This window comes from Thermobia domestica, chromosome 7 (assembly GCF_964235325.1).
Source record: "Thermobia domestica chromosome 7, izTheDome1.hap1.1, whole genome shotgun sequence".
In the NCBI taxonomy this organism is placed as follows: domain Eukaryota; kingdom Metazoa; phylum Arthropoda; class Insecta; order Zygentoma; family Lepismatidae; genus Thermobia; species Thermobia domestica.
In genome coordinates this window covers 109908932-109936540 of record NC_137460.1, presented here as the reverse complement: position 1 = coordinate 109936540, position 27609 = coordinate 109908932, and the positions used below count along the sequence as shown (strand labels likewise).

The 27609-nt window shown below is 35.9% G+C and overlaps 1 protein-coding gene across 1 annotated transcript; it reads left to right on the top strand.

Moving 5' to 3' along the window:
- The first annotated feature begins 2306 nt into the window (after positions 1-2306).
- LOC145689281 (heat shock 70 kDa protein cognate 4-like) lies at positions 2307-26680 on the top strand. Its single transcript, XM_081763421.1, is given in 6 exon segments — positions 2307-2480; positions 24909-24972; positions 24975-25243; positions 25246-25366; positions 25369-25610; positions 25613-26680. Coding segments are annotated over 6 exon segments (1302 nt in total). The 3' UTR covers positions 26045-26680.
- The last annotated feature ends 929 nt before the right edge of the window (positions 26681-27609 follow it).

Genomic DNA, 27609 nt, shown 5'->3' with positions numbered 1-27609 from the left:
AAATTCGCTTGTTCAATGTATCAAGTATTGTTATGTTTTCTAGCTTCCGAGTAAATTAGTGATGTTATAATATCATGAGTAAAAGAAATGTTTTTGCAAGTCCAGGAATCGAGTTATTTTCTAGAATAAAATCCCTATCTGGCCTAAATGTCAGATACAGCCGCCCTGTTTAGTAAATAAGTGCATTATTGATCATTTTGAAATTGCATATAAACTCTTCCTTGTCTCCTCCTTGAAATGATAAATCGTTCTTTTGTGCATCTAGATATCCCAAAAGGTTTCTAAAATGTAAATATGCGGCTAAATTCCTCAAAGTTAAAGTTATGAATAAATGCGAAGTAAATGTAAGTCCCAGGGTCGTATGAGTTAATATTAGAAGATAAGCTAAAAGTAATCCTTATTATATCTCTCTTGCCTCCTGCCGTCCGAGTGCCAACTTAATTTATATCTAAAAGTCGACATCATGTCTCCTGTAAGGAATTCGCGTTGAATTGTATTAATTGTTCTTAAATGTATTTAAGTAATTATGGTCTATTCCAGCTCAATTGTATTTCTATAAGGTTGTGGCACATTCTATTTTTATGATTTGAAAGTACTGATTATTGTATTTACTAGGAATAGACATGTTAAGCTGTAATTCTAATAATATTCTAACGTGAATATACATTATAATAAATATGATAATGGCATTTGATATATATTATGCGTTATAATGCACATGATAATTGTATTTGATATCTACTATATGTTATAATTACTATGAATTTTTGGTGAATATCCATTTGAAATTAAGATCTGCCAATTGAATGATATCGATATTTTACTGTAAAAAGTAGTTGTTATCATAGTAAGGCAGCAAGATAATTGCCTGAAGTTATATTTAAACTCATTGTTAATTTCTAAACGTCAGTACTTCAGTTATATTGGTTCCTTGTTAATAAAATGACGTAAAAGCGAAGTACATCTGTGCGAATTTGTACAATTAAATATATGTTGATTTAAAATTCTATATTGTAACTCTATCTCTCTTATTGATTAATTAGTTGTGGAAGTTCCTTCTATAAATTGAGATGATTTATTTGATTGAGTTTACTGTTAAGCGTCTGTTCAACTGCGTGACAATAGTCACTAAACAATAATATTGAACCACGCATTAATTGGCGTAATGTTAAATGAAAATGTTGAGAGTTTAGATAATAATTGATCTTGTATATTGATCGTTTGCGTCCTATTGTAATTCAGGTATTTTTAGACGTAACTGTAAATTTGCCATCTAGTTTATGAACACCCTGTATTGAGTCGTGTTCTATATAAATGCTATCTAAAAAGGGTTCATTTTGAAACGTATCATACACTGTTCCGTACTGAAATTCTAATTGTTTAAAGTATGAATGTTATAAAGTGTTTTAAGAATATATATGCGAATTTATTCCTTTCGCGCTAAAAGAATTCAGTCTTCGTTTCATTTAACAGCTTGTATGAAAACATAGAAATTCTTCTTTTGGCCGTTCTTTAGTTAAAGAAAAACCAGACCCTTACCAGACAGGGCTGTAGTATAATTTCTTTTCTTCACACCACCCTGACCTCAGCGTGGAGTGTAGTAGCAAAACGAAAAACATCTGAGCGTCAGTTCCCAACTACCATTCGGTAGTGGATAACCTTTCGACCTCAGGGAGTCCCAGTAACCCAATTTTGGTAAAGACTCGAAGAACATAAAAACAAACTGGCTCCCTTTCTTATCGTATAATTAATGATTTGTTTTGAGAATTTTGGAGTCTGTGATAATGTGTAAATTTTTAACTAAGGTATCCAAAAACAAAACGTAGAGAAAAAGAAAATTCACATATAATAATAATAATGAAAAAAAAAGAATTAAATACTTCATTAACTAATGTAGTTATACTCTGTATACGGTAGTCTTGCGATTCTATGTAGTGTTTATAATCCCTAGAATTTTAAGTAGTTGATTCTTGCACTTTTTAATAATATAGAAGTCATTCAAATCTTTTGTTAAATTTAGTAATTCTGTATATATACCTAGTGGAAATTTCGTTTAGGAAATGTGCAGTTCCTTGAATGTCTAGAGAGGTTAAGAATACAATTATCGTGAATGATTGTAGATTAGTAAAAAAATGCGTGTAAATATTTATTATCTATTGAAACAGTACGGACTACCAACATTACTAAATTTGATTAAAATGAAACACATGATTCTAATAATATTGAGTGGTAGCAATGAGAACGTTAAAGGAATAGATGGTAGAGCTAGGATTTGCAACCTAAATTTAGAACAGTCTCACCCTAATATGAAGCTGAAGGCGTTGACTTGTAGATCGAGGCGTCTTGAAGATCTCCATGATGACTTGTCCGACAATCGACCAAGGCATCGAATGCCGGACCGAAGGTACGGTGACGAAAGACCAAGTAACGAAGGTCCCAATGAGCAATCCCCAAATGACCAAGATCGAGCTTTCTCAAGTGTATTTGTCTCGACTGTCTCTCTGACGTCATGAAGGAAGCAATGGTAGTGACACTCTCGATGACATGCACATTCAATTCCCCAAATTGACACAGCCAAAGTACGTATCGATGACACAACATAAAGCAGCTATACTTCCTACTAGGCTGCTAACGTCGTCAGGATCACATAGACTAAAACTAGGAAGAGAGAGACTTCCGAGAGTCGAAGTATTTACTAGTCAACAACAATATTTCCTTATTGTTCCAATGTTTACCAGGTCGATGGTCGAAGCGAGCATTGATTCGTCGTAGGTGCATGACAATGAGAGTCCAGTAAAAACAAACACATTGAGAAAGCATCTGATCTAAACAAAACTGAATTCCAGTTAACGCGTGTGAGACTGTTTGGTAGGCAAAAGGTAATAGGAAGTCACTACCAGTGTTTATTACATATCATTTACAAATACAAGGACTTCCTTGTAGAAGAGCAGACATAACGTAATCAATTAATTATTTCATTGTTGAAAATCTGTTGTCAGCTGGTGATGTCGAAGTGAGTAACATCTAACAGGCGATGAACTTCCTCCAAACAATACATGTTCGTTTATAATGGATAATGACAGGTTCCAAACTCCAATAAAGAATATGGTCCTTGGTTCGAGCCATGCAGCACTATATATACTTCATTTGTAGTTATAATTGATTTGTATAGCATAATTGCATGTTCCTTGGGTTTAATATCTGATTATATTATTTTAGTATGGGTCATCCATTTCCTTTACATATATGTATATCCTTTGTATATATAGGAACTCGTATCATAATTATAATAACTTTAAAAACTGAGTAAAAAAACTATTTTACATGTGTACTGTACATAATTGAGGTCATTTGTGTTATCCCTCGCTATAGTGTTTTAATAGGTATAATGTATTTATATAAAATCATGTTGTATTGGCCTTGTTAATCTTTGTATATCTTTATAGACAAAGCTTAGTTTTGTAAATATGTAAATTAGTAGGGAATTCTTTGTATTATACGTATATAACCATTTGTAGAGCCATGTAGTAATTTCTTAAGTTGGTGATTCACTCACAATCGAGATTTTATATCTAAATAATTGTCGTAGATAGTAAGTGTATATTATAATCGTACCCGATATTAATCTTGTAAAATTGCTATATTGGTACACTATTATTGTAGCCATTTTAATATATATAGTTGTCATTTGAGGTAGTCACTAATGATAAATTTTACTGTGTATGTGTTTTGTAATTGATGGGTCTAACTACATATATATATATATATATATATATATATATATATATATATATATATATATATATATACATATAGTTTAAATTTTTAGTTGATATTGATAATATGTGTATCGTAGTGTGATATTGTGAGTTCACTCTGACCTTTTATACATCTTTTACCTAGTATAAATTTGTATATATACTTTAGCTTAGATAAGTGTTTTAAAAGTTATTCTTATCATCATATCTATTTATGTATTAGTTACGTAAGTGTTTTACTCGAAGTTGTAATCATGATCCTAATCTTATGAAATTTTGTATTTAGCAGTGTTGCAAACCCCTTTCAACAATTTCTTACTATTTTTACATTACTGATTATTTCAAGGAAGTGTTGCCAACCCTGCATATAGTTTAATAGTAGTTAACAGTGTTTCCAACTCACTTTAAAAATTTTCTTTCCTCTATTCCAATCCAAATATGACTCTGTAACGAAATTTTGTTAACTTCACTCTAACCTTAAGTACAAAATTTCCTTCCCAAGGGGCGTCGAATGTCGTGGCTAAAATTTCGACCAAACTTTTTGCGGTGTTTTTGCAAACACCCTGTACTCCACGACAAAGTTCTCCCTTGTATAACCTACGAGAATTTGTTTAAATCAATTGTTATGTGAGTATCACCCAGATTTATTCTCAAGCTTCTTCACTTACGAATCCAGCGGAACAACTTTATTTCTTAAAACTCTAGTGAAGACGATAGATGTCTGTCGCATTCTGCTCCAGACACCCTTCCCAATTCTAGCGACCAACTACGAGACGATAAGATTATTTTTCTCTCTCTCTCTTTTCCCCTTTTGAAACAACTTCTCTGTTTTCCGGTGAATCATCAGTCTGATATTAATGTTACCAAACCCTCTTAGAGTCTTAGTTCTGATATGACTCCGTATTCTATATTTAGCGCTGACTTCGTACTTTCGCAGCTGCTAGAATGACCTTTGAACCGAGCACTTGTAAGAGGTTTGTTTCACCCCTTTCTGGTATAAAGTTGTGTAATTTTAACTGGGTTTAGTTGGAACCCATGTCTGTATTTTTTTCTTTTCTTTGTGAAGGTGTGTGCGTTTTGGAAACTCTATAAGATATCAGAAATGTCGCGCGCCTATCATAAGTAGTATGAGATCACCTCTAGCCAATCAGAATTCACCAAGTGTTCCGAACCATTACATCATTTACATCCAACCAGATTCTAAAGAATTCTTTCTAACGATTGCACAATCTGGCGTAAGATTGAGACACCCTAGCTTGACACATAAAACCTCGGGGATGATCTCTCGAGTTGTTAATTACCACCGAACAGCCGAGGAGCCCATAATCCGTGCTTCTCTCTCTCCCCTCGTCGGGGGGGGGCGTCCTCTGCACTCCTTGCAGAGACATAGAAACTCTTTTAGTGGCAATCAAATATTTCTGGACATTCGTGTTATATAGTGAAATTCGTTGAATAGTGAAGTTATAAAAGACTAAACAGTGCTGTATCGAGTATCCGGCGTGACGACCGTTTCCACGCCAACCTTTTGGAATTGATATTGTGTTTTGGGAGTAAGTATTTTTTTCTTCACTAGCTCTCCCAGAGAGCCATCGTACACTTACTCAACATTTGAATTCTTCTGTAGACTAAAATAATTACTTGGCCCTACTTTGAGGGAACTGTTTCCTAATAGCTCCAGTCCAACACGCCACACCTACCAACTAAACATCATGTATTTGTAAACATGTGATTTTAACTTCAATCTTAATTAGTGACCCTACAGGATTCTTTTAATGTTTGATATTATGGTCTGTAAATGAACTGAACTCTCTGACAATAAATAACTCGCAACACAATCATAATGCTTCTACATTATTATTACTATAACAGACCAAATGAAACTCCCAATCTCTCTTAGCTATCGAGAGACGCCTCCGCTAAGATCACGCACTGCGATTAAGTGGTAAGTCACCTTACAGTGGATCGTCGTGAGAGTGAATCTACTAGTATTCTAGATCATAGTCCTGTCAGTTCCTGGGGACTCCCGTCGCCCTTTCAAGGACTACCATTGGCCTGGTAAGTCAAGATCCTGTCTCGACAGAGATGCCAGTTGCCGACCTCCTCTCTGCATCCATCCACAGGTAAGAGTAACATCTTTTTAGCCAATCCGCTCGGGCTATCAACTACCGCTACTAGTTTGCCAACTCCAAGGGATTACTGTAGTGAATGAGTTAATTACGTCATCTGTGATTAAATTGTGTAATTTGATTTGCAGTAGTGTTGTGTGTCGCCAGTGCATAGTGTAAGAGGGCTTTGGTAGGAAAGTGCCTCTTAGTGTACATCATGTGTTCCTTATTCGTTTGTTCATCTCAACGAACCGACTTCCCTTCCTTGCGGCTTTTCAATATGTTAATTGTAATGTAGTAATTCATTTAACCAAGGGGAGTCGCTTCTTCAATTGGCTTAATACTTAGTACATAAATGAATATTCTTAAGCCCTAGTAAATTACTTAATTGAATTAAAATGATCATTGGTTCTAACCGTTTGGTCGTTCAACTAATCTACTTGCTGTAACTGCCCATTTGCTTGAACCCTATCAATACTAATGAGGCGCCCTTTTTATTTTATTGTTTAGTCCGCCCCTCGTGATGTCATCATTGATATCGGGATGTGCTTGCCTGCCCTCTCTTTTGATGCACAAAAGCCTGGAAGTGTTTCTAATAGCCACGAGTGTGGCCCCGCTTTAATTATAGATATTATTATGTATTTCATTAACTATTAATGTGTTTAAGTAAACATCACGGCGGACAGTTAAATACTAAGTATCTTTCTGTAATATTGTAATATAACCTCTGTCGGGTTAATGAGTTATTGCGCTACTCTTAGGTTGAACGACCCCTTCTCGTGCTGAGGCCGTCGTCTCAGGCTTAATATCATAAATCACACCGCTCCCTGTTCAGACCACTGCTATCGGTGTGATCCAGAGAACCATTATTTATTCGTATTAATCGTGTTTATTGCTTTGACACTGTCCCAGGAACCTCGTAATATTTTGTGAGATTGAGGAAGCGACTATTTGACGAGCTTTTGTCTTTTCGCAAGGATAGGAGTAGCTTTATTAAGATCAGAACGTTATCCGAAAAGACCTACCGGTGGTTTCGCTTGAACTCGAACCCCTTACGGGTTCTCGCGGCACTACAAGTAGTAATACAAAAGAGACCTTATTGCGTACTAGTTTGCGATATCACAGCATAAAATTTGCATTTTGGTTTGCGGTAATTGGCATAGAAGTTATAATTGCTTTTGTATTTTCTTGTGTTGCGTTGCGATCCACAACTTTTCCGAAGATCGATGCTGAATGAGGCCTCAGATGAGGTATAGTTTTATTCATACTTTCGCTTAAAATAGTTTTTTCTATAAGAAGCATCAATTTCCTGTGAGTTGCATTTTTGTGTGCCATTATTATGCTGATATGTGTTGTTGTAGGTGAAATGGCTAAGTTCAGAGACTTGATCGTTTTGGGGGGCGGGATCGTTTATTTTGGGGGAAGGGGGTAACTTGAATTCACTTTACATTCATATACATAAACCATTGCAAGTTTCAGGGGACTGGGCCTCTCCTAGACACCTTCGTGCTGCGAATCTAATTTCAGCCTACCCATTTCAAAACTTCACGCTACGTTACTAGAGGCATCCTGCTTCATCCGAAGGAAGAAGTTCACATAAGTTTCGAATAGACCATTTGAATTCCCCTCTTCTCGATACATGAGTTCGAATTCCCATATTTCGTGTATATCCAGTATTTTATAACCTTTCTCAAGTGCAAGGTGTAACTCTGGTGTTCAAATGTTCTTTCGAGACCACGCTCACTATGAGTACAATTGTTTGATATTCCCTTCCATACATTTCCCGCAAAGACCGAAAAGTAATCGGCCTCCCGCAACATACGGAAGAATCGGAAAATACATGGAGGATGGAGCCAAAATAGTGCATTTCTATACCATGTATCCTTCCCACATCTGCAATGTCCGGCCCCGTATGTATTTTAGGTAAATTAACAGGTATAGGTTTACCTCACGTAACCCATGGGTACAGCGAGATTACATCGGCATAGGAAATTCGTTCATCGCTCCCATATTTCACGTAGGAACGAAAGATCTCCGTATGGGTGCAAGTCTTGGGAATAAGAAAATCGGGAATATTTGTAGAGCGTTCTTAAAAAAACTTTTCTACATCTTTATCCGTTTTTATCTTTTCATCCCAAGAACATTTCCACATTTCCTATAAGTTTATAGCGAAAATTTTAAGGAACCTATGACGTGCCATTCTTTGTTCATATCGTTCTTCCATCGTGTTGTAGGAGTCATGAGCGTCGTGAAGAATGGCGTCAGGGTTGAAAGAGTAACAAGATTTACATGCACGCAAGTAGCACCCGAGGAACTCGAAGGCAGAGCTGAGTTCTTCGTGCCATTCATCGACCTGTACATACCAATATATTTTCCCCGCCTCTTTCTCCATGCTGAATTTCAACCCTAATTGGTTTCCCATATACATAAAATATTGCATAGCTTTAGCACTATATTTGGTCTTATGATGGAAACCAAACGCTGGGATTACGGGTATAGTATTCTCCGGTAAGTGCAAGGACGATATGTTTACATCGCAAGACGCAATGGTGAATGAGGTGATAAAGCATTGTAAACCCTCCGTTTTCTCTTCAATAATGTCGCTAAATTTGATAACCGCTACTGTGACAATTTAACATTATTTTCACAATAAGACAGCATTTCCTTCTGCAGGTTGAACTGCTCGCCACTTGCCGCACTTCTTGGTGCCAAGCTTACAATCGCTGTTGTTCTTCCGCTGATCACGAGTCAGGGTCATAGTATTCAATTGGCGGACATAGACCAACATAATTTCAATTTTCTTCCGCATTAAATATATATGGCAAATCTTTCTTTAAATTTTCACTAAGGCCTAAAGTTTTGGATAATTTCGACGGCTTAACCCCCAAAAATAGATACGGGTCGCGGAATTTATTCTATTCGCAATAGACATATTAAAACTCGTTTTATCCTGGATAAGGACATTAGGAAAAAATATAGTCCTTTTCTATTAGCTTCCTGACACAAGAGGGTATAAAGGCGACTCGCATTATTGGCTAAAGTCACGAGCCACTATACATTCCGTCATCGTCTTAAAAGAAAACGAATGATTTCCTACATTATCATCGTAAGTTTTACAAGCATCATTAATGCCTTTCTGTATAAATTCATAGCAAATAAGATGACAACATACCAACACAACCTCACGTTCTTTTTCAGCGCGGTCATTCAGCGACTTCAACATCGTTTCCACATTATAGGCAATGTACATAAACATTCGTATGTACAGGTTTCTGAATCTCTGAGAAAAACATGTGTGGTTAATATCAACATGTACACGGCGCGTTGAAGGGAAATATACATCACACACGTCATCAGATTTTCGACGTCTGTTATCAAAGATGACACCACAATTGATGCAGACCTTAACATTATCGTATACAGACTTACTCGCTTTTTTGCGTTCCAAATGATTTTCATAACATACATTTTCAGCAAACATTTATTGCATGCATTACATTTAACTTTCCACGCAGTGCAATCACGTTCATATTCATCCTCGCAAAGAAACAAAGTTTCACACTTATTTTTATGAGACCTCTTACCATAAGCTTTCAAACAATTATAGCAATAATTCCCTGCACTAAGCAAAGATGTAATATTACGAATTGGTTCGAAATGCCAACATTGTTACATTTTTATAGTAATTAAAAATCTTATTTTCCGCCGCTTCTCCTGAGTAACGAACTATATAATTTCGGTCCCTGCTTTCATCTTCTTTATAAGTTACAATTTGATACTGCCCTTTCAAATAAGATTTAAAAGCATCAACATATTTGAAGTGACAGCCTCCCTTACCTTGAAGGTTAACACCTGCCGTAAGGACTTCCACTTTTGGAAGCCTAATATCACGGTCTCTTCTTTTTAAAAATTATTCAAATCATCTTTACTACCGTGGAACTTTACTAGGTCTCATACTATGGCAAGGGGAAGGTAATACATGTTCTTGTTTTCTATGCGTATTAAACGCTTTTCCAAAAATGTTTGATAATTTACATGTTTCTCAACAACGCTGGTTTTACTTCTTCCACTACCAAAAAAACATCAACTTTGTGGAATCGAAGCCATATTTCTTGGTCCAAAAGAAATATTTCATTCGAATTGAGTAAATTTTCGATTGTGAGGACTGTTGCAGAGAAATTGCCGCTTCTTCATGGAATATATACGGGCCTGTTTTTATTGTTACTACTATCTATGTATAGAATGACTTAATCAGAAAGGACATTTTCCAATGCCTCTGGATTATCTATTTCTAAGCTGCCAAGAGGTCTCATGATGATTTCATGGCCCGTAAGATGAAATTTGCAAGACCTTTTTCTTCCTCGTACAATTTCGAAGTTACTATTCTTTGTATTTTGGGTATCAGTATTACAGCTGCTACTACTACTACTACCATATCTAAGCATTGGTGGCACACACGCATTTGAGGAGGAAAAATTCGTTACCATAGTCATGATTGTCCTGTACACAGTGTTCAAGGGCATTGCATACAGGATTTTCTCCCAGGATTCTTTGCGTACATTCAACTACAGCTGTATGCAAATCTTGAACCGTTCTCATTTCTTCAACTGGTATATCAACGAAATTTAGATTGCCAGCCCTTCTAATTCATATAAAATGCTAAATCTTCAGCAGTTAACTCACTTGTATTGTTACTCAAGTTATAATTTTCTTGAGGGGCATTGACTATGAGATTAGTTTCAGATGAGGGTACGCATTCTTCCGAAATAGACCCTGTGCAAAATAAAAAAACAGGTCTCTTTTATCCTGTCTACCTGAAATTTCCAACAACTCAATAAATACATGAACTTTTTCTGAGCCTTTCATAACTTTCATGTGTACGGAGAAATCCATACTCAAACAAATCGACAATGTCATCACTCGAGACGCAGTGTAAAGTAAGAGAATCGTTACCATCAAATTCGCGAAGAACGCGTAGTAATACATCAGATCTCTCCGACCCTCGGCGTCCAGACCGCTGCCACTCCATGACACCCCTTGCCATGTGCTAAAGACCTTCAGATAGTCATTCAAATCCCACACGAGCTCCTGAGGGAATAGTTCATTTAGGAAGTTTAATTCCTCGGATACGCAGAAGGAATTCATCTAAATCAGATAAAAAAAGGAACAATTATTTTGAGATATAAAGTTCAATGTATAACAATCTTTATAATAAGTTTTAATACAATCAATATTTCTCAGTTTATATATAAATTGTTTTCACGCTTCACAATTAATTCAGTTAAATAATATGCAAAAGGTATGAATCAATAGAACTAATCTATGAAGAAAGAATAAACATTCAGATTATACCAGGTTCCAAACTATTCATTTTCAATGTGCACAAAAAACTCTTTTAATGAATTTCTTTGTTCAATAATAACAAGTTTCAAACTGTTACAAATCGAACAAACTACAATACTTTTTTCTCTCTCTTTTAATGTCTTTTCTCTTTTTTAAAATACAGTAACTACAAGAAAAGAAAATACCTAACTCGTAATCCTTAATTAATCTTTAGCACGGCTCTAAAAATATATGTCCACCTCGCCACTGAAGGGGTACAAAGATGATAACCTCTCTTCTTTCTTTAAAGATCCTTTTTTCTGCAATGCTGATACTCCTTCACTGCACACTAGCCGGTTTATATATATATATGCCGCTGCAATATAATAGGCTGCAATTAATGATGTTGAAAATCGTATACACATTAATATTCTTGAAAATTTTATATACTTTAATTAAAAATGCTTAGCAAGCAATAACTTTTCTTCGATCTATTATGTACGGCGACGTGAAATCAAATGATGAAGACATGAGTGTAATAATCAATATATCAAGTCTTATCATGCATTCCGACACCTGCTATCTAGCAGCAGAATTCTGAACTAAACAATAGTTTAATGTTAGGAGTTCTTCAGTGTACATGCAGTATTCCGTATAATTTTGTATGTAAGGTGAGCATATTATTTTTTTTATTTCAATAAATAGTATATTCATTTATTGCAGACATTACATGTTTCCATTGCATGACAAAGCGTCAGTACACATTTCCTATTTCAGTGATTAATCTAAATGCAAACCAATAATCATACATTTCATTCTTTTCTTTATCAACGATTTTTACTAAGAAAACACATCTGCAATCCTGAAATAAGCGAGGTACGTTTCTTCCCACAATTCGTGAGGGTGCCCTGCGATTCCAATACGAACAGGCAAGGCAACCTGAAATAAGCGGGTGGCGTTTCTTCCTGCAAGCCGGGAGCTAGCCCCGTGAGTCACCAATACAACCGTCGGGATATTTCCAAAATAAAAGAGAGCGTTTCTTTCGAGTCTAAGTCGGGAAGGGTCCCCGCGAGTCGGGATCTAGTCAGGAGCGAAGGAGGCATCCCACCATGTAGCCGTAACAAACATTTTCTGTATGCTCCCGAAGTTCTCCTGTCAAATCCACGTGGATAGATATAACCTGTACTCCCACAGTATAGCCCGCAGATCTCAAGGCGCAATGTTTCAAACAGCTCTAACAACTTGCTTTCAAGGACTTCTTCCACTTCATTATTTTCTATGTCCACTCTAACACTTTTCCGGTCTTTTACAAACAAATAATATAAAACTTTTAAATATACTTCTATTTAACATCGACTATTTAATAAGGAGTTTTTATTATAAACAGAATCATTTTTTAGAGCTTATAAACAACGTTTCTCTTTAGCTTTCACAAGAAAACGATCCAAGTAATTATTATTCCGAGTAACAACATTACGAAACGATAAAAGATACAAAAGAATGAAAAACAGAAATCGAACGAACTAAAGTTATCGTGTCAAAACAGTTCTTTTATATACTGTTAACATTACGAATCAATTAATAATAATAATAATAATAATAATAATAATAATAATAATAATAATAATACGTGGCGTTAAAAAGATACGAAACTATTACAAATACTCTTTTACAGGGATTAAGTAAAATAAAATGGAAAATTTATCGCCCGCGTTCAGGTTTGAACACGCTTCCTTCAGTACAAAATTCCTATATGCTATCCACTACGCTACGAGAGGCTATGTGCCAGATGCACTCCATTCGCATCACATATGCTGCGTTTCCCGTAACAGAATACAACACGCTAAATGAACAAGAAAACTTGTTTCTTTCTCTTACAATTCACGTAATAAGTTATATATGTGCCCACATTAATAAGAATCCATTCTACATTCTATGTATTCAATAATTAATAAGGTGCTAATGTGATATGAAAACAAGCAAAAGAAGTTAGCATGTACATATATTACACACCACCATATGCATAGCATTCTATCATAAGGTACTACTACACACTTTATTTAATAACAAATGAAGGAAAATACTACAAAGATTAGCTTCTTTTAACATATGCCTATATCGCGTTTCATTATTTTTTTCTTTGGAGGGTTTCTGGAATATACGATACGATATTCTAATACGCTAAGCCTCCTCCTCCAGTTCAACTACTTACAATTGCACCTAACAGATAGCACATCTTGCCTATTCTAGCTTCTATCAGCAACGTTTACGAAACTAATTTCTAACAGCAACACGTGGGAACTGAAAGGGGACTTACAATATTAATCAAATCAAAGTTTAAAGTCTCTACCACCATTCGCATATATTAATATTCCCCAGAAAAGCATTTCATATGAATTTAAGCGTCATGCAATCACGAAACGGCAAAACAATTAGCTTACGTTCTGCAATTAGTTGCCTATATTTTCAAATATAATTTTTATTGCTTCCTCTTCAGATTTCCCCACAAATAGATCAAACCAAAGTTAACGACAACTAACAATGTTAGGAGGTCTTGTTATTCATAAAACACAAGTGTTCTTCCAGTAAATCATTATAAGATAAAATACAAAAAATTAAAAACGAACTGCTTCGTAGCTAAGAAAATTTCGCTTGGAAGACCTGGGTTCGATTCCTGATTGGCGTTTGTGTATATAATACAATATTATTCAGATAATATGAGCATTCTAAATAATAATATGAACGTCCATGTCTCATGTAGCCTTGCTGCTCAAAGAGATGCTAAATATTTTCCATCTCATATCTTTCGCCAAACTAAAAATCTTAACTCAGTCGGGAATCCAATCACTTCCATATGAAACTAAGACTAATCACTAAGATACTCTGATATCACTATGATACAGGATGTCCTTAAAATTTTCTTCATAATTTCCAATTGTAAATAATTCACGGAAGTCCTATGAACACACGCCGGCACACTAACAAATGTAAGTAAAATTTTCAAATTAGGAAGATTTCAGTATATATTCAATAACATTGTGTAAATGATAGGAAAGGTACAAAATTAGGGATATTTAACTATTTACACATACATTCTATAAAAATAAAGATTCATTTTCGCATTTCCTGTATAAAATGGTACGTCAATCGCTTACGCCCACACAAAAAGGGAGGGCATCACGTTTCCAAATCATACCATACAAAGGTATAAAACAGACATCGTATTTGTAACTACAATGTCCTTCAACTACATAAAAGTATTCTAATGGGTTCTTCATGCAATCGATTTCAAAGTATCTAAGAAATTCAAAATTTATCAATTTCTTGACAGACATTAACAGAGTGCAAGTTCTTATACATGACAAGGTGAGAAAATGTCTACGTTTTCACCCTCAAAATAATCCAGCTCTTGACGGGAGCTTACTAAGTCTAGACAATTTCACCTAGATAGATAACTCTGTTGTCTCCCCAAAATATGTTTCGTACAATGTATGTATATAAGCAACATATGCATTTACCAATATTTAAGTTAAATGATATCACAACAACGTAGACGGTGAATAACCCTTTCAATAATGCAGAAAATGAATCTCCAAGTTATGTGCCGAAAGCCAAGCGGTAGAAACAAAGGAGTAAAGCCATTTCAAAGGAGGAAAAACACTGTAACGTTTCTAGAAGCAAAGGTCACAGATACGAGGGAGCGCCACATACTTTCTCCTGTCTGAGACAGCGTGTACGCAGAAGTCCATCCTTCGCCTAGCTCGCTTCTCACTCGTCAACTGCATACACATCTACTTTCTCCTTCCTAAGAGGAGCATAATGAGAGCACACGTTCTCCAAACAGCAACTTCAGCGGTCTCGAGTAGCATAGCAAGAACACTGCTCTCCATCTTCCATCTTACATGCTCCAGCATATGTGTTTCAGCATACTAGTATGAAATAAATTAATGAATAAAGACCTTTTCCTAGTTTTTACCTTAGCACATCCAATAAATAAAAAGTTTCTACACAAGTTTTACCCCAACATGCAGTGTTCTGAATTTGCAAAGCAGATGATCCAGTAAAATTGTTCTGGGTATAAGTTATTACAATATATTTAAAAAGATGCAAATCGAATGAATAAATAAACGTCCAGGACCCATGTGGACCCCCGAGGACCACCACGACATTTTTAAACCTATTCTTAATATTCCATCACAATTTTAATGTTCCCAACAATTATTTGATGCATCACACTAAAAGTGAACATCCAGTAATTTATTACGAAACATTAAAACACGATTCAGTAAATAAACACACGAGAAGCTGTACACTATACATGAAGCATGTACGCCATGAGGCATGAACCAAACACTCTCCAATCAGTCGCTTTTATCAGATTACACCATAACTGCTCTAGGGAGTATGCATTGCAAACAAACTGCGAAATATTTATTCAGTCACAATTTTAATATGTTCCCCAACAACTATTTGATGCATCTTACTGTTCGTGTTCAAAGATTCAAGTTTCAAATGATCCAATTAAAATAATGTGTACGGGAAGCTGTGTGCCCTGGGGACCATGATAAAAGGTTTTACGGGAGCCATGGGCAAGAATCGATCTTAGGAACTACCATCCAAGCATTACAACCACCAAACAAGTATCATTTACCTCAACAAAGATTCTTTTAACCACCAATCAAAACCACATGCCTCAGAACCCGTTAAAACAAGAGGAGGGGAAGGGTCTATAGCTATCTGTCATAATGCTATATGAAGGAATTAAGAAACAGTTAACTATACAAGAGGGACATCACCTTGTTGACGGACGGTTCGTCATAGTCTACTCTAAACTTGATGACCTTAAGAATGTTTGGTAAACGGTATAAATTAAACGGTATCAAACTAAAGTTACCGACAACTAACAATGTTAGGAGCTCTTATTATTCATAAAACATAAGTGTTCTTCCAGTATATTATTACAAGATAAAATACAAAAAATTAAAAAAGGAACTCCTTCGTAGCTAAGAGAATTGCATACGCCCTTTTTCTCGTGGAAGATCTGGGTTCGATTCCTGATTGGAGTTCATGTATATAATACAATATTATTCAAATAATATGACCATTCCAAATAATAATATGAACGTCCAAGTCTCATATAGCCTTGCTGCTCAAAGAGATGCTAAATATTTTCCATCTCACATCTTTCTCCAAACTAAAAATCCTTAACTCAGTCGGAAATCGAATCACTCCCATATGAAACTAAGACTAATCGCTAAGATACTCTGATATCACTATGACACAAGATGTCCTTAGGATTTTCTTCATAATTTCCAATCGTAAATAATTCACAGAAGTCCTATGAACACACACTGGCACACTAACAAATGTAAATAAGGTTTTCAAATGGGTGAGATTTCAGTATTTATTTAATAGCATTGTGTAAATGATAGGAAAGGTACAAAATTAGGGATATTTATCTTTATTTACACATACATTTTATAAAAATAAAGATTCATTTTCGCATTACCTGTATAAAATGGTGCGTCAATCGCTTACGCCCACACAAAAAGGGAGGACATCACGTTTCCAAATCATACCATACAAAGGTATAAAACAGACATCGTATTTGTAACTACAATGTCCTTCATCTACATAAAAGTATTCTAATGGGTTCTTCATATAATCGATTTCAAAGTGTCTAAGAAATTCAGAATTTATCAATTTCTTGACGGACATTAACAGAGTACAAGTCCTTATACATGACAAGGTGAAACAATCTCTACGTTTTCACCCTCAAAACAATCCAGCTCTTGACGGGAGCTTACTAAGTCTAAACAATTTCACCTAGATAGATAACTCTGTTGTCTCCCCAAAATATGTTTCGTACAATGTATGTATATAAGCAACATATGCATTTACCAATATTTAAGTTAAATGACATCACAACAACGTAGACGGTGAATAACCCTTTCAATAATGCAGAAAATGAATCTCCAAGTTATGCACCGTAAGCCAAGGGTTAGAAACAAAGAAGTAAAGCCATTTCAAAGGAGAAAAACACTGTAACGTTTCTAGAAGCAAAGGTCACAGACACGAGGGAGCGCCACATACTTTCTCCTGTCTAGGATAGCGTGTACGCAGAAATCCATCCTTCGCCTAGCTCGCTTCTCATTCGTCAACTGCATACACATCTACTTTCTCCTTCCTAAGAGGAGCATAATGAGAGCATACGTTCTACAAACAGCAACCTCAGCGCTCTCGAGTAACATAGCAAGAACACTGCTGTCCATCTTCCATGCTTCAGCATATGTGTTTCAGCATACGAGTATGAAATAAATGAAAGAATAAAGACCTTTTCCTTTGTTTTTACCTTAGCACATCCAATAAATGAAAAGTTTCTACACAAGTTTTACCCCAACACGCAGTGTTCTGAATTTGCAAAGCAGATGATCCAGTAAAATTGTTCTGGGTATAAGTTATTACAATATATTTAAAAAGATGCAAATCGAATGAATAAATAAACGTCCAGGACCCATGTGGATCCTCGAGGACCACCACTACATTTTTAAACCTAGTCTTAATATTCCATCACAATTTTAATGTTCCCAACAATTACACTGATCGGCAAAATGAAGCTTTTTTTCCGAACGAAAATAGGTGATTCATGTACGTTTCGAGCTCCAGAGTTGGAATCCGTAACCCGTTTTTCCAGGTTGTACAACTTTTTAGGGAGTAGGGGGTGTTTAAATATCTGCCCAAAGATGCTATTCTCCACCCATAATAATTTGCACGTTATAATTTAAATATCAAACTAAATTATGCAGATAAAATAGCATAAAAAGTTAAACACTTACGTGTCACTTGATTTTCCTACTCCGTTTGTAATTACTACAGGGTGTCTCGCGTGTCACATTCCAACAGAAGTCTGCCAACATATTCACACTCCATTTACTACTGTATCGCCTCTCCATGGTAGTTATTTGCTGGTAAAACCTTTCTCCGTGTTCATCAGAGACCTCCCCCAAGCTGTACATTTCAGGGAAGAAGTCCAGGTGGCAATGCAGGAAGTGTGACTTTAGGGAAAAATACATCCCATGTTACGAAATGAAGTAATTAACCCGACACAATGTCTGTAATCAGGTGACTTATGATTCCCTAGAAAGTTACTGCACACTTCTCGAAAGGCTTCTCAAGCGTCACTTTCCACTTCATTAAGCTTAGAAGAAAATGTAGTATCCTTAAAAACGTCTCTGATTTGAGGTCTCGTAAAAACACCTTCTTTCACCTTGGCCCCGCTGAGTCTTGGGAATAGTTTTCTGAGATGATTAAATGCTTCACCATCTCGGTTCAGGGCCTTGACGAAGACCTTCATGAGCCCTAATTTGATATGAAGAGGTGGTAAGAATATTTTCTCCGGATCCACAAGACGTTCATTAGCCACGTTCATCTCCCCTGGGACCAGTTGCTTCCTTGGCAGCCATTTTGTGATGGTGTACTGATCTTTGGCTCGACTATCCCAATGACACAAGAAGCAGCAGTGCTTTGTGTAATCTCCTTGTAAACCGGTGAGGATGGCAATAACCTTAAGGTCAGCGCATACAGACCACTGGAACTGTTCGTACTTTATTTTCTGCAATAGGTTTCGCATGTTCTCCTATGTTTCTTTCATATGTACAGCATGAGCAATAGGGTTGGCTGGCTTTTCATTGCCATTGTGTAGTAACACTGCATTGAGACTTATCCTAAAGGAATCTACGAATAGCCTCTAATCTTCAGTGTTGTAGTTCAACTTCAGTTGTCCCATAAGCGATGGAATATCACTGCAATTTACCAAATAATCATCCTTTGTAAAATTAGGAACTAGGCTCACCTCTCTTTTCCTATACATCGATATATTCACATCTTGGTTTAGTAGATTCCATTGTTGAAGTCGTGATGCAAGCAACAGGGCCTTAGACTCGGGAAGGTTTAAGTCTCTGACCAGATCATTCAGCTCTTCCTGACTTATCACATGTGGTTCATTAGTGTCAGGCACTGGAGCGTAATTGGAATCTGACTGTGTACTCGAAGATAGTGCAACATCCTCACAAGCAGTAGGTTCTTCATCGGATGAAACACTGCACAGGGTGTATGAGTCTGGTGATAGGGGTACAGGCAGACAAACATCATGTTTCACAGGTCTCCTCCGGAGTCCAAGTTAGGGTACTGTATTTTATGCCTCATGTTTTTGAGAAACCTTTTATATTAGTCAGGTAGAAGTAAGTCTGAAACATGATCACGGGGCTTGCGCCAAACAATAGGTACGGTGAAAGGCATCGATTTACGTGTACCTTTCAACCATCCTGTGAGAGTACGCTCACATGAGTTTCAACTTTGTTTCGGAGCCCAAACGCGATCCTGGTCGCCGATTTTACACCCGAAGTACAGATGGTAAGCTGTCTTCAGGAACGGTGACAATGGCCTTATTTGTCCCTTGAAAATAACTTCCTCACATATGTAGCAGAATGAATCTGTCGAATTGTTGCAAGTTCTCGGTATGTTCGTTTAACACAAACGTCAATATTTCACGCAGAAGTATTTTTCATCTACGTTATGCACAGACACAGCGTAACACCCCCTTCTTACATGAAGATCAACTCGAAACTGAAATGTTTGTTTCACGCGACAACATGGTGTATGTCTTAGCGCCCTTTTTCAACAATCTGCCTGTCGTCTAGACAAAAGGGGGCCGATAAATGATCGCAAGTTGATTACGAAACCTTTTTCCGTTAATAACGCTTAGGTTTCAGTGTATGCAGTGTGGAATGACAACAAATCTTTGCAATCCAAGGGGATGGGGTACGTTTCCGAGGGGTCATGAGCTAGAGAAGAGAATGTTCCTGGGATATAGCCTAGTACAGCTCTTGGATTAAGTTTAAAATTCAGAATTATGCACTCCAAACACGGAAAAGACATATTAAATACAAAAAATACGATTTTCCTGCCAGTTGTGGAAACAGCACCCCGCCAAAAAAACCTTACGTGCTAGAACTTTCTGGATGAGATATTCGTAATCAGCGTCTCGAAATCTATCCGGTACACCCTTTCACCCTCGTGGGAGGATTTTCATGTCGACCAGTGTTATTTGATGCATCATACTTAAAGTGATCATCCAGTAATTTATTACGAAACATTAAGACACGATTCAGTAAATAAACACACGAGAAGCTGTATACTATACAGGAAGCATGTACGCCATGAGGCATGAACCAAACACTCTCCAATCAGTCGCTTTTATCAGATCACACCATAACTGCTCTAGGGAGTATGCATTGCAAACAAACTGCAAAATATTTATTCAGTCACAATTTTAATGTCCCCAAAAACTATTTGATGCATCTTACTGTTCGTGTTCAAAGATTCAAGTTTCAAATGATCCAATTAAAATAATGTGTACGGGAAGCTATGGGCCCTGGGGACCATGATAAAAGGTTTTACGGGAGCCATGGGCAAGGATCGATCTTAGGAACTACCATCCAAGCATTACAGCCACCAAACAAGTATCATTTACCTCAACAAAGGTTCTTTCAACCACCAATCAAAACCACATGCCTCAGAACCCGTTAAAACAAGGGGAGGGGAAGGGTCTATAGCTATCTGTCATAATGATACATGAAGCAATTAAGAAACAGTTAACTATACAAGAGGGACATCACCTTGTTGACGGACGGTTCGTCATAGTCTACTCTAAACTTGATGACATTAACAATGTTTGGTAAACGGTATAAATTATCCACTTCCTCGTAATGAAGTTTCCGCCGTTCCCCATTCCCGTTCCCCTTGGGGTATGATTATTTGTCTCAGAACCTTTTCTCAAATACCTTCAGTCTAAGTTTTCCCCTCAGAATAAGCGACCATGTTTCGCAACCTGTAACGTCCATGTCCACCTAGTCTCACCAATTCGAGTTCTCTACCGAGAGCTTTCAAAATAAAAAAATAAGAAAAAAAAACCTCTCGATTTGGATTCACTAAGATAACACCGGGCAGAATGGACTGGCTGGCAGGGCTCCTTCTACGAAGCAACACAACGAGAGATAGCGACCGTTTAATCTAATATTTCTTTATGTAAACCAAACAACACAAACAAGTTAAACAAATTAAACACAATTTTCAGATAACAATTTTTATTGAATAACGATAAAGTGGTTGTGTATATCCGCTAAAACGTTAGAATAACGCATGTACACAAATGCAAATTAATAATAGTATAAATATATAATAAATAAATATATTGAATTTAATCTGAAGAAATCTGAAAGCTCGTGAGTATTAATTTTCTTAAGCTTCGAAATAAAGTTATTACGTATGTTCTCAGTCCAATCCCAAAAAATAACAAATTCAAATGCTTGATTTAAATCTTAATTCGAACAGAATTTTTCAACAAGCAATCAAATTTAATCTGAAAAATATCTGAATCTCAAATTATAGCTCCAAGTTACTAAATCTAAATCTCTGAATCTTAATTTACAAAATCTCTCATATTCAAAAATATTCTGTAATTTCAAAAAAAAAAAAAACTAAATCAGGATAATGTCGAAAATATTCTAATCAATTCAAATTCAGACTATTAAAATTATTCAAACTATACATTCCTCGTAAAGATTGCTATCAATCGAAATTCTGAATTCTCTAATCAAACCTAAAAGAATTTTCAATTTAAATTCAAAGTCAATTGTAAGTTTTAACAACAGGAGCTGGAGTGAAAGAATAAGCTTATAAAGCAATTTCTGATCGAACGCAATACTCCCAAAGTATTCCAACTATAAAGAAAAATACAAATTTATAAAGAAATACTGGATTTTTGACGCCAGGAAAGAAAATAATTATTTACTTCGAATCCCGATTCAACCGATCGCTACAAAATATTGGAGGGCAAATATACTACATCCAAAGGTAAAATTAATGGGATCAACTGAATTCTATTCCACAGAAGAAAAAGAATCTAATATCACAACCAGACAACCGAAAATAGTTACGCAACGGAAAAACGTGACACAACTACTTATTTAATTAATAAGGATATAAACTCACCACGTTGCAAATAAATTGTTTTACCTCGATCCTGTAGTCCTATTTGAAAAATCTGACTTACTTTATCCTGGACTTCATTAGGAAAAGTTATCGGTTTTGTGCCAGTTGAGATTCCATTCAAACTCGGTTAAACTGGTTACTCCAGTATATGAATGGAACAGAATGAGAGGCCAATAAACATATGGAAATATTTCACTGCTTGCTGGGAAAATACCACGAAATCCAGCAAGAATGCCATTCGTAAGAAATTAGACATTTTTCACAAAAGTAATATTTTTCGGAAAATTTATCGAAAGAAAACGACGCTTATAGATCGTGAAAATAATCAATGCAATGGCTAAAAAACAAAGCTTAAACACGATAATCACCAAATCTTGAAAATAACACTGCAAAATCACAGGTTTCTTGTACCTCAACTCTGGGCACTTTTGACCTCCCGGTCCTGGACCTTTTTCTCAATCTTAGACCATCCACTATTTTTCCTATTATTTCACTCGTAATCACTATACATTGATACACACCGGTAATATCTTTCATATCGCTCCATTTACTGATGGTAATTTGTATAAATTCACACTGGCACGAAACTTCAAACTCTCCTAGTGCTGACTCGTTTAACATTACACACAACAGCCACTACACAGTCTCGAAGCAAAGCCAAGGAAGAGAGCCAAACCGCCAGGGAGAACAACAAGGAACTAGACAACGTAACCAGAGGTTACGCTGTCTCGTAACAAATCGTGAAGTAGTCCACGCCCCCTTTTTCGCGCAACTGCTATTTTTTATCTCTCACTCCTGTTGTCAACAGTCTACAGTTTTTAAGTCCATTCGTTACTAATATTTCGTTCCTACTTTTTTCCTCTTTCCTTACGGAATGATCTCGATTTAGAATTACAATCAATTAATAACAAAACAATTATTTTTTTGTTTTATACGCTATTTTACATTACTTTATTTTTTATTTTTCTTCTTTTATTTTTTTTATTAATGTCGTCTTCTTTTGGAACAAATCCATTCTTCAGAAATAAAAATCTCTCGACGAGATGATTCTCGTTCTAAATGTTTTAAGCTTGAAATGCCTCGACAAAATTTGCGACGAATAATAATAACACGAAATCCCTGCTTACAGTAGGCATAAATTTCTTGGTGATTATGACTTTGGTCTGTTAATAATGATCCTAGATATTTGAAAGTATCCACTTTGTCAAAAGTATTATTTGATATTTTAACGCATCCGTAATTTGCAGTATTCCGATCTCGATGATCTTCCATGTATATAGTTTTCTCTGCATTTACTTTCAACCCCATATCCCCGCAAGCGTTAATTAAGATTTCTGCATTTCTTTCTATTGTTCTATCATCTCCTATTACATTTACATCAACAGCATATACCATAACCTGGTAAATATAATTTAACTCTAGGACCTGATTGCTGTCTTTGATTTTATTTATAGCGTACTCCAGAACCAAGTTGAATAATAATGGTGACAACGTATCTACTTGTTTCAGATCATCTTTAACGTGAAAGCTTGTGAACAAGAATTTCCCTACTCGGACGTACTTTAAAATTAATTTAAATATATCTTAATTAATCTAACTTTTTCGGTATTCCAAAAGAATAAGCTTTTCTAAAATTAATAAATAATTGATGTGTCTGGATATTGTATTCCCATTACTTTTTGAGTATTTGTCGAATGTAAATATCTGATCGATATTTGATCGATTTCACCTAAGTTCGCACAGTAATCTCCAATAATTTCATCTGGGTATGGAGTCGTTCTTGCTAATAGAATGTATAAGAGTATTTATAAGATGTTGACAGAAGAGAAATGCCTTGATAATTATTACAGTCAGTTTTGTTACTTTTCTTGTGAATTGGAACAATGATTGATTCTTTCCACTCTTGTGGCAATTCCTCCTTGTTCCAGAGAAGGAGTATGAGTTTGTATATTTTGATCCTCTCCAGCTAAAATTACGCCAGCCAGAAATCTGTGTTTCTTTAATTTTTATAGTGTTTTCTATTTCTGTTTGGTTAGGTTCTGGAATATACGGTTATGCTGTATGCATTGCACTTGGTCTATTAACATTGGATTTTGGTTGGGTGTTAAACAAACCGTCAAAGAAATGTTTCCATCCATTCAAGATGCTATCTGTATAAGTGATATTGTTCCGTCGGCTTTCTTTAATATGTAAGCACGAGATTGAGCATTTCTTGAATTCGTTTAAGCTCTTGTAGATATCCAGAATATTTTTGTTTTTACTATTATCTTCAAGTTTATTAATTGAAGTATGTCGATGCGTTTTCGTCTATCAAAGATATGTATTGTATTTTATTGATTCCTGGAGGAACGGTGACTCAATGATAGAGCGCTTACCCCTGGTGCGGGAGGTTTCTGGTTCGATCCCGAGCCAAGTAAGTATGTGGCAGACAACATCGTATCTGTCGGTTTTTCAAAGGTACTCCCGTTTCCTTCCATATTCTTATTCCACTGACTCTTCCATTACTATTCACATGCCTTAGTCATCCGCCTCCCTTATCCTAAAATACATACTCATAGGACGTTAAACTGAAATACTTAATTTTTCATTGATTTCTGTTACATTCACGTGTTACTAAAAATAAATGCAAGTTTTACATCCTGCTTTAACATGAGTTCGTTTCTCCTTGCAGTTAACTCGTGAGACTACTATTCTGGTTTTCGACTTCGGAGGAGGGACGCTTGATGTTTCTATTCTAAAGATGGTGTATTTCGTGTCATATCAACAGCTGGAGATACTCATCTCGGTAGTGAAGATATGGATACTAAAATGGTGATATATTTCGTTGATTATATAAAGAAGAAGTACAATAAAGATATAAGTCAAAATCTCCGTGCATTACATCGTCTCCGCGCTGCATGTGAAAAACCAAAACGATTACTTTCTACTGCTACCTTAGTCTCAGTTGAAGTAGACTCATTATTTGACGGGACAGATTTATCTTCATCTATCACCCTTGGCGTCTTCATCGTTTTGAAGACCTGAACTTCGATCTATTTCAGAGGACTCTTAATATTGTTGAAAGAGCTTTACAAGATGTCAAATTAAACAAATCCCAAATTGATGAAGTTGTTCTTGTTGGGGGATCCACACTGTCCCAAAAGTTCAAGCTATGCTCCAAGAATTTTTTGATGGAAAAAGACTCAACAAATCTATCAATCCTAACAAAGCAGTTCCATACGGGGCGGCTCTACGAGCTACAACGCTCAATGGAGATCAGTCAGACAAAATCGAAGATTTTGTGCTTATTGATGTGATTCCCCTATCATTAGGTATTGGAGTTGAAGGGGGTATTATGAGTACAATTGTGGAAAGAAATACAACAATTCCCGTGCCGTGAGGAAAACAGATATATATTGTACATCACAGGATAGTCAAACAGGAGGAAATATATGTGTCTATGAAGGTGAGCGAGCACTGGCAAAGGATAATAATTTGTTAGGTGAGTTTTATCTGACTGGCATCCCACCAGCTCCCAGAGGTCAACAGCAAATTGATGTTACTTTTGACATTGATGCTAATGGAATTTTGAATGTGAGTGCTGTAGTAAAATCAACAGGCCAGCAGAAGGCAATTACCATCGTTAATGAGAAAGGGCGACTTTCCACAGAAGAAATCGAGAGACTGGTTGACGAAGCAGAAAGATTTAGAATTGGTGACAGAAGAATGAAAGAAACTATTAAAGCTCGAAATAATTTAGAAAATTATTGTTTGGACAATAAGAGATATATTGAAAATGATTCTGATTGTGGATTTCGACAATCATGATTACTAGACAAATGTAACGAATTTAGAATTTAAGCGTCATGCATCGAAGAAGGTGTTTGAACAGAAATTAGCAGAACGACAGCAAATGAACTTCTCCGATTCCAGGAGCGAGAGAAGAAATTAGAATTCTTTTCGAAGTTGTAGTAACTACAGATATGTTTTTAGTTATAAACGACGTTGATTTGTGATTTCGTTTTTTTCTATTTTATAATGTCGAAATCGTACTTTCCAATTCTGAATGGTATCATGTTTTATATAAAACGAAAGTAGCAACTTATTCAGTGGATAAATATTCATATGACTTGAAATTGGATTGGTAATTGTTAATGATTATCTATGTAATATGTCTCTATTTTTTTCAGTTTTAATCGTTGAGTTGATAATGTGAGAGCTGAAATGATAACTAACGTACAATTTTATAATTAGCATGCTTTTATTTGATCAAGTAACGTAGTGAGAAAAATCGTAACATAAGAGTTAAGTTCATCACGGCTAAATTAAAATTCCCCTAATTTTGCAGTAATTATGTGATATCTTCAAATTGATAAAAAGATGATCAAAAAGTGGAACAAGAGCTTCCTAGACAATATTATTTTACATGAGATACCGTTATCACGACTCACTTATCTGCTTTCGATTCCCAGCTATTTAGAAACTCGGCATTTATTTTCGCGTTCCTACATGGCTGCAAACGGAAAGCTATTAGGTGACTCTTGATAACGGTACCTTATGCAAAATAATATTGTCTAAGGGGCTCTTGCTCCACATTTCGATTATCTTTTATCTGTTTGAAGATATCACATAATTACTGTAAAATTAGCCCTATTTTAATTTCGTAATGATTAGACCTCTAAAGATATTAATTCATATAATAAAACAATGAAAATAATTGTTTTCATAACTCTGTACGGGGATGGCAAAAGATATGTGAATTTGTACAGCAAGAAATTATAACCTTATGAATTAAATTATGTGAGAATGGCAAAACACAATATGTCACTTTGTGGCCCTTTTAACTCCAGTAGAGTTTATTTTATTTTATTTTATTTTATTATTTTTTTTACACATATCTATATACTCGAAAAAGTTGATACTGAGTTAATTAACAATTTCCTATTTAGCAGCTTCGCTAAATAGGAAATTGTTAATTAACCCTCCAGAGGGCGCATGTCGGTTGAAAAGACCAAATTGCGCCATTTTGGTCATTGCTAGTAGGAGATTCCCCCTCTCAGATACTCCTCAGGGAGGGGGTGAGCCAAGGAATGCAGGTGGTGGGGAGGAGTTAGTTCCAAAGTGCCCGTCACAGTGATAACAAAAACCCAAGGTCGGTCATTTCCACCGAAGCGCCCAATAGGTCAAAAAGACCGATGCGCCCATTCGTGCCCGTATGACCGATGCGCCCTCTCGAGGGTTAACTCAGTATATTTCGCTTCACCAGTTCATTTTAAGTGTTTTAATTTTAACTCATAAGAGAACTTGCTTCTACATACAAATGTACATATATTTTGCTATCCCCGTATACAACTATTGTTTAGTGTATTTGAGAGTAATAGTACCGTTGTATG